Source organism: Gymnoscopelus braueri (assembly GCF_963280865.1).
Source record: "Gymnoscopelus braueri genome assembly, chromosome: 4".
Lineage (NCBI taxonomy): Eukaryota > Metazoa > Chordata > Actinopteri > Myctophiformes > Myctophidae > Gymnoscopelus > Gymnoscopelus braueri.
Window position 1 is genome coordinate 37,409,757 of NC_137605.1, and position 9,192 is coordinate 37,418,948.

The 9,192-nt window shown below is 40.5% G+C and overlaps 1 protein-coding gene across 1 annotated transcript; it reads right to left on the reverse strand.

Moving 5' to 3' along the window:
• Window positions 1-2,234: 2,234 nt before the first annotated feature.
• irx4a (iroquois homeobox 4a) lies at window positions 2,235-8,992 on the reverse strand (the record flags this gene model as incomplete). Its single annotated transcript, XM_080427087.1, has 5 exons — window positions 2,235-2,953; window positions 4,521-4,831; window positions 7,088-7,191; window positions 8,033-8,287; window positions 8,948-8,992. The coding sequence occupies 5 exons, from the start codon at window positions 8,990-8,992 to the stop codon at window positions 2,235-2,237; spliced, it is 1,434 nt and encodes a 477-aa protein (XP_080283213.1).
• Window positions 8,993-9,192: the final 200 nt, after the last annotated feature.

Here is a 9,192-nt window from a genome sequence, read left to right on the forward strand (position 1 = left end):
TTTAGATATAGCTCTCTCTCTCTCTCTCTCTCTCTCTCTCTCTCTCTCTCTCTCTCTCTCTCTCTCTCTCTCTCTCTCTCTCTCTCTCTCTCTCTCTTTTAAATAAAATACGCATTAAGTGTGTGATAGGCTAATACAATTCTTATTGAATTAATTAAATGACAGGGCTATTTTGTCTTTTCGGCAGAGGGTTTAGGTATAAGTAGACCTACGTATTGTTTTGCATTTCAGTCAATATACATTAATTAGATATGCTAAATTAAATTAACTTAATATTCCACTCTTTTTAAAAGTGCAGCAGTTGCAGCAGAAGATGAAAGAAAGACACCCCAAGATATGTGTTAAAATACCAAACACTTTCCTGTCAGATATAAGCAATAACATCACCAGACAAACATGTCTGCGGCTGCCCCATCCCTTGAATTTATTCTACGTCCATGTCAACTTTGCTCTGTGGTTCTCAAAGTGGGGTCCAGGTGCTATATGGGCTCCTTGAGGGGGTTCTATGTGGACCCTTAGAGTTCTGTAACTCTGAGAGTGTATAAATGTACAAACATTTGTACACTCTCAGAGTTATGGGGGTCCTTGAAATTAAAAGGTGTGAGAACCACTGCTCTAGAGATGCTGCAGGCAAAGGGTTTTCCAACCTGCAGAGCGCAAATAAAAACATACATCCCGACTCGGATAAATAGGAAAATCCCTTTTGTCCACCATAGCACTTTCTTCAAGGGGGAGATCTCAATCGTTTGTGCTTTTTCCCATTAAAATTCATCACTGAGGCCCCCCCTTCCCTCTCTCTCTCAGGACAGACACAGTCCCCCGAGAGCTCCACTTTCGCCATTACTGTCAAGTACCCTTGACTCCTTTTCTTTTTGCCCTTTTATCTACAACAACTAATTCGAGTTCCTTTGCCCTTTTCACTTTTATGCGACGTGCTCGCCTCTCTCGCAAAGCCCCTTTCACTCCTCAGCCGAAGGAATCGGGAGTATAAGGCTTTGAGCCCCCACATAAATTGAAGGGTTATTGTCAAAACTCACTTCAAATTATTTTTCGTTTGAACCTATTAACGGTTGTATGGGGAATAACTTACCCTTCTGACAGCTGCATCATGGATGGGGTTGAGATGTTTCGATAATATTATCAGAGAGAGAGAGAGAGAGACGAGGGGGGAAATCAATAGGCTGACATGAAATATGACTGCGAACATCCCAATTACAGCCTGTTTAGAGGGAATTAATGAGGCAGATCTTAGATACTGATATTGTTCCGTCTTGAGGGGCTGAACCGTCTCGTTTTCTTGCTGTCACTGAAAGAGACTATTTCTCCAGAATAGTTACAGTTCTGTATAGAAGGTATAGCCCTGTGATAATGGGTTGAAGGGGGAAACGGCAATATTTCAGCATGTTACTGTTTTTAAAGAGCCTACTAAGAAGTAGGCAATAAGCAGGCCCAAATTGGGCCTGCTTATTGCCTACTTCTTAGTAGGCCTTTTTAAAACACTAAAATGCTGATGTAGATTATTGGGCCGGCCAATTATCTTTTTGAAAAAAAGGCCCCTATAGTTTTTAATGTAATTTATAAACAATCAGACAGCAACACAAATAAAATCATAGCCTAACAATAAAATATAATATTAAAAGGAATGGTGGACCCGAGAAAAGTGTGTAAATCCTGATTCAGCACCATGGACAGAGGCCATGTATGGACAGCGACATCAGAAGCGCTCTCTTCAGAAATCAAACTTTTATTTTCAGTGAACATGAAACTCGAAACGCTCACCTTCACCTTTGAGGAGAGCTGTGCATTTTGTGAGACTTTTTTTTTCTTTTTCTTTCAAGTGATACTCATCGACTGAGATCTTAAAGAATATTCAATAACATTTTTGCATGCGCATATTAAAGAACCAAAACCAAATTAAAAAACAAAGAAAATCCTGTAAACTTTTTTTTTTCGGATGTAAACTTTAAGTCAGGCCTATACATTTAAATAGTTTGTGCGTGCGTTGGAACGGAATATCCAGATTTTTTTTTTCATGTGAAATGCCAATATAATAGTACATAAATATATAATTGCTTTAGAAAATAATAAAACATGGAAACATGACAACGCTGTAGGCTATCCAACTTGAATGTCATTCCACTCTGTCACTTTAGTTCGACGCCCAAACAGTAACATCTCACAAAAGTCTTTTAGAACTTTTTTTTTTTTTTGCAGTAAAAGAAAAATTTGGTTTGTTAAGAGCAGAAAAGTTTATCAACAGTTTTTGGAAAAGTCATGGCACTGTCTTTGGCGGAATCTTGATGCTGTTGTTGTAACAACGTGTGTCCTTTGATGGCGTTGCTGTTCCCCACAGCGGTCTCCAGGATCGTGCCTTTGGCCGTGGTCCACGAGACGGTGGTGTTGCTCAGAGCCTGGTTCAAAGTGCTATGCCTGAACAAGGGGTCGTGGAAAACCCCGTCCACCCAGTTCCTCAGAGTCGTGACCGGCGAGTCCTGTCTGTCCATGGTGCCGTTCACGGGGGAGGTGGCGGCGGGGGACGGGGTGAGCGACGACGGCTGGCACCTCAACATGCACGACGGATACTCAGTCTGGTTCAAGGACGTCGCGGTCTGGGCCAGAGACCAGATTCTGGGTTTGCCGTCCAGCATTTGGTGGCCTTGTTGCTGCTGGTAGCAGGTCTTTATTGCCTGCTGTCTGTTGTCCTGATGGTCGAAAGTCTCCGGGCTCGTTTTCAGGCAGCTTTTGGACAAGTCCTGCTCCCCGAGGGAGACGGGGATGGATATTTTCAGCGACGTGTGTTTTATGTGGTCGTCGGGGCAGTCGGTCGTCGTCATGTGGGTGTTCATGAGATACTGGTGCTTGAGCTCACACTCGGAGCTCTCGGACTCCTCGATTGTGTCGAAATCGTCCAAGTCGCTCAACTGAAGATCCTTATCATCCCGGCTCCGGTTGTCTGGGAAATGAAACGAGTTGGGCATGTCAGAGATATCACCATGAGACGAGGCGTTATCAATTCTGCAACCAGATGACTTAACCCATTAAAAAAAAGGTCAAATTACTGATAACTGTGAACTGTCATAGCCTTCCTTCAATGCCAGATTAATAAATTATGAAGGTGCTATAGTAGCCTACCATGTAAATAGATAGATAGATAGATAGATAGATAGATAGATAGATAGATAGATAGATAAAAACAGCTGGGTCTATAGTCTAGGGAAGTCATTTCATACAGGCAATTCAGCATGTTTACATCAGGCACAAAAGGCTTAAAGAAAAGAAAAGAAAAAGACAATAAAGGCCAAATTGCTAATTTAAGTAGCTGAAATGTTAACAAAAAGACGGAGTGGAGTGGAGTTATTATAAGTTATTATCCTGGATTTAAATCAGGGTTGTGGTCAGTCTCAGCCACTCTGACAGTGTGTGCCAATGTGTAGCACCCTGCCTCACCCTGTTGTTTTAACCAGCCACTCTGTGATCAGTTAGATCACACATGACCTGGGTGGTAGGGCTTGTATTGTGAAAGCATGTAGTCAGATATGTATTTTGAGTGATTTTAAACTATTGAACAGTGTTTTGCAATCAATTCTATGACTCACTGCATGCCTGTGCAGAGATCAGTATTATGTTCAACTTTCTTAGGCTTTGTTATAGCTTTTTTGGGAAGACCTGAAAAATAGACCATTACAGTAGTCTAACCGTCCACAGATAAAGGCATAGATATATTAATATGTTAATAATATATGGCAGATTTTGTTATTGACTTGATATGGCGAAACTTAAGCAAGGTAACACATTTTCATACATGGCAAAGTACTCGGCTAAAACTTGACCATTAGATCAAAGAGGCAATATCAAAGCTTTCTGTTCTTGACCATGATCATATACAGTAAAGCAAATTGCTGCAATTACTGTAAAACATATCCTCATTCTATCCAAAAATATATAAATCAAAGCTGTTTGGAATTTTGATCCAGTTATAATCCTGATCCATGGTAACATAATTGAAGTTCAGAGATTTCAATAATGGCTCATGTTCAATATTCTATCAAAATCCATATACCGCTGACCTGGCCTCATCATAATATACTGCACAATAGACAAAAACATTGGAATACACTTGGATTTTTAGAACATTGTTGTGCTCCTGGTTCGCTGGCTTTCTGTCATCATCATGATCATTGAAAAAGTGTTGCTGCTATACCACTGCAGTGAGAGTTCACTTGGTCTGCTGTTTGGATCCCTCAACACTTCGAAACACAAAGTTATTGTTTGTCTTGTCTGTCTGAATACTTTTATGTCTAAATATTTCATAGATACATTTTTTCATGCCCAATTTGCACAAAGGGCCTTTGGATGCAAATTGTGTAGTACTTCAATCTATCAAGTGATTATTTTTACATAAATGTTACACTTTAACTTGAGGCCTGAGACATTGTCATCATATTGCATGGCAGAAAAGAACAGCAGAATTTGAAGATACATTCAAAGACTCAAAAGAAATTAGACATTTTGATACCAACCATCGTCATTGTTCTCGCTTTTTATCTGGTCCTCCTGGGATCCGTCCTCATCCTCGTCGTACCTCTTCTCATCCGATCCCTTGTTCCTGGGCGGCCATGTCATCTTGTTCTCCTTCTTGAGTCTCCTCCTGGCGTTGGCGAACCAGGTGGAGACCTGAGTCAGGGTCATTTTTGTGATGATGGCCAACATGATCTTCTCTCCTTTAGTGGGGTACGGGTTCTTCCTGTGCTCCTGCAACCAGGCCTTCAGCGTGCTGGTTGTTTCACGGGTGGCGTTCTTCCTCCTTGTGCCACCATCCATGGACCCGTACCTATTAACCAGGAGACAAGCAACCATAACATACCTATTAACCAGGAGACAAGCAACCATACCATCCATGAACCCTATATTAACCAGCAGACAAACAACCATAACATAACAGGAATGCATTTTTATCTGACCAGATGTTTGCTGTGTGGTATTTTTGATCTACACTTCCTGCATCAACTCTGAGAGTTTACAAATGGATAAGTCAACACTGAGGATTTTGCTATGTATGATACTTTTCTCATCCTGACCTGCGTCTGATGTCAATCATTTGCGTTTTCAAGCTCACAATACAAATAAATCATTCAAACATCTGACACTGTGAATAATGTGAGACTGATTATAGAGCCATGTGTCTCATAGTGATGGGGAGTGGGTGTGACAAGCCATACGCACCTATTTGTGAAAAGGCAAGGCCATAGACACATGTTACATTTGAGGTGCCATGCTTTATCCACCATTAAATCATACATTTTCCCAGTAACATTGGGTAAGATTATGAAAGGACTGGAAGAAATGACACACACCACCACACACCCACATCTGTAACTGGGACATGACTTGATATAGTGTGTGTGTGTGCTTGCGCGCGCGCGTGTGTGTGTGTGTGTGTGTGTGTGTGTGTGTGTGTGTGTGCGCACACGCGTGTGTATGTGTGTGTGTGTGTGTGTGTGTGTGTGTGTGTGTGTGTGTGTGTGTGTGTGTGTGTGTGTGTGTGTGTGTGTGTGTGTGTGTGTGTGTGTGTGTGTGTGTGTGTGTGTGTGTCATGATCTTGAGCAAACCATGCCCTGGATGTAACAACAACATGTAATGAATAAATTCAACAACAATTTACAGTAGTCTGCAGATGTGGACATTGACAGTGACTTATGCATGTTACTACCCACAAAGCCCAGTGACAATTCAATATCCTTTGAGCTGCAGTGTATATATATCTGCAAATAAAATCATTACTATTATTACATTATTACAAGTAAATTATTCTTGAGTAATGAGAAATCACAAAATATTTGATGCAAATTATGCTTTGATTTAATGGATTAAACATCAAGTATTGTTCAATTTCTGCCTCCCTAAAATAATGTGTTCAAATGATGCATGTATGTTTAAATTAAAGTCATGTTCAACTTAACAATAGTTTTTTTCTGCAGCTTTATCCATATATACTGACTGTAAACAAATCTCCTATAAGAACACCATTACATGCAATGTCTTCTCCCGCAAATGTTAGCATTTAAAATGCAGTGTCAATTTACACTCAGCAGCAAGCTGCAAAAACACTCTCAAGGGAGGCTTTTATGAGGCCTTTATTGCCTTGTATATCGTAACACAGGTCAAACACTGTTAGGGGAGTCACAAGGAGACTAGCAAAAGGAGTGCTACATCTTCACCCTGTGCTGTTCATCCTCAGATAAAATAGACTATAAAATTGCTTGATTGAGCATAAAGACGGGCCCTCAGGTAAAAGTTGACCGTATAGCAGTGCTTGTTTCTTAAAGGCTTGTATACCCACAAGCCTGTTAAACGTCAGAATTAAATAGATAACTAAATAAACCATCATCTTTTATCTTGTATGTATTCATCAGTTATGTTTTATCGAGTTCGGCTTTTTCTGCTGGTAGTTTTCCTCATCACGTACAGGGCCAATCACAAAAAAAGTAGGCTACTGATTACAAGTCATCATCTCTGCCCTTGCTCTTGATGATGGTGGTGTAGAACACCACAAGCAAAATGCCTTTAATAAGATTTCACTTTCAGACAAATTGCTAGAATCTGTCACTTTGTGACCTCTTATGTCTTTCTGAGTGGGTCACTGGCCTTCTGGCACAAAGCACTGCCATTAATGAAGAAATGGTGCATTTGAGTAAGATAATTGCCTTGAGTTGTTGCTTGAGATGAAAAATAATCTAGACCTTTTTTTCTCAAAGATGGAAGTTGTAGTTACCCATGATATAGAATATATGCATCACATGCAAATAACCCCCATCCTTTGCTGGGGAGACATTGCTGGACTTGGCATGCAGTTAGCATGTTATAGTCTAGGTAAAACATTGTCTAACATTTAAATAATGCCACATAAGTCAATACTAAATTGTCTTCAAATTGTAATTTGATTTTGCTTTTCTGTATCATATCAGCTACTGTAGGCTTTATGCAACATCACCACGCTGACAAAAGTGCTAGGAATTATGTTTGCACCATTAGCCAAACTTCATGACCATGATTAAGCAAGAAGCAAAGTAGTAGAAAAGTCACATACCTGTCATATTGATACTGTCCCAAGGTAGGATCATAAGGGTAGTATGCTGCCTGGGTTATTCCCGCATGCGCAGACGCAGAGGAATCTTTCGTATCAAATGTACCCTGCAATCATAAATAACGGATTTAATTGGAAATGTAAAATAAAAAGTATCAAATGTTTACCTAATTAAGGACATGTCATGATTTATATGGGTGCAAATTAGGCTCTGCTGTTAATTAAAGAGTGCTGTCTTTTTTTTGTAAATGCAAACTGTAATTATTTTTGGGGGAAATTAGATTGGGAGCTAGCTAATGAAATACAATAAATCTGTATCATATTATAATGGCAACATAAACCCGAAAAATACGTGGAGCCATTTTCCCAATAATATTATGAATTTTGCTTAATTAAAAAGCCAAAGTTTATACTAAGTCCCACAAGCCTATCACCAGAAATGCCCCCCCCCCAACTGTTTACTGTACATATTTATATTTTTGATCACTACTCGTTTATATGATGCTTTTGCATAGTATTGTATATTTGTCTGTCATTAAATGTTTCGATGAATTGAATACACAGCACCCCAATGGAAACAAGCCATAGTGCTTTCTTGGTTTTAATCCTTTTAGCATCCTTTTGTATAGAACTGTGCTTTCTGTGCTTTTTTTGCAAACTGCTAATAAAGTATTCAATCAATCAATCAATCAATCAAGCAATCAATAAATCAATCAATCAATCAATCAATCAATCAATCAATCAATCACAAGTTAACGGAATAATTTCCATTTAGGAATAAAAGAAAAGAAAAGACATAAACACAGTGTGTATATATATATATATAGGGCTAAGCCCTGCAGATGCATGCACGCCTGGTTAAACTGTCAAGTCTTTACTGAGAGTCCCCGCCGTTCCCCATTAATCAATGCCAAGGGAGCGATCAGATCAGATAAACGGCTTACTTACCAGAGAGTAGAAAGCGGAGGCATCCGTGCCATAAGTAACGTAATTCCCATAGCCCTGGCCGCTGGTGTACACGGGGTTACCGTAGACGCCCAGAGCCGCGGCCGAGCTGAGCTCGTGCCTGGCCGTGGCCAGCAGCCGGCTCTCGTACACCGGGCAGTACACCGGGGTCTGCGCGCCCGCCGCGACCCCGGAGTCCTGGATGGATCTGCCGGTGGATTCACAGCAAGTTGTCAGAGAGTTGCTTGTCATTAGGAACTGTCAGAAAACAAAACAAAAGAGGGGGGAAAAAAAAGTTATTCGTATTTTAAAGTGAGGCTGAACAGTGTTATTTTGGGTAACAGGACATCTTATTCGGGTTTATATGACTAGAAGGATACCTGTGATTGTCTAGTGATAAAAAGGTAAGGGGTAACCCAGAAACCAACGAGAGACCACGACCCTACCGTTAACAGATTTCTTCCAGATAACACAGCCTTTGAAATGTCAACTCTGTGGTGCTCATGTGTTTATCTTTGTTGTAATCCAAACATGCCAAGCTTGTCTGTTCCGCGGACACGTGTGTGTTTTTTTTGCGCCATAGGTTGTGAGATGATGATAACCCAACTGTTGTGTTCTGGCTTTGAGCCATAAAATCATTTGCTAGACCACCGAGGGAAAAAGACATGTTGGCACATGTGTGTCAGAATGTGAACATTCTCTTTATGTTGTGAAATATAAAACCGTCAAATTCGCTCATTTTGGACACATTTAGTGCGCGCTTTTCAACCCAAATTGTCTACTGAAATTAATCTAAAATAACGTAGTATTCAAAATGTAGCAGTCGGTGACTTAACGTAATCGATGGGATAAATTCATCGCCAATCAAAGCCAAAAAAAAATAACGATGATGAATGAAGAAGTCAGCGGTGAACTTACCTGTGGAGCAGACGAGTATGGATATCCAAATTGTGGATATGACATGGTAGAGAGGTCCCAATATCCAGAAATAAAGCGAGACGGATCAGGTCTCCGCTCTATAACCAGGGCTGCGCTCTGTTTGACTGTAGCCTACCACCAATTGATTGGTAAGCACAGGCTCCAAGGATGCTTATAGGGCGAAGCAGAGTAGCATGTTTAATTTGTTAAAATGCACCCCCTGCTCTAAAGCTTTTCAAAGGGGG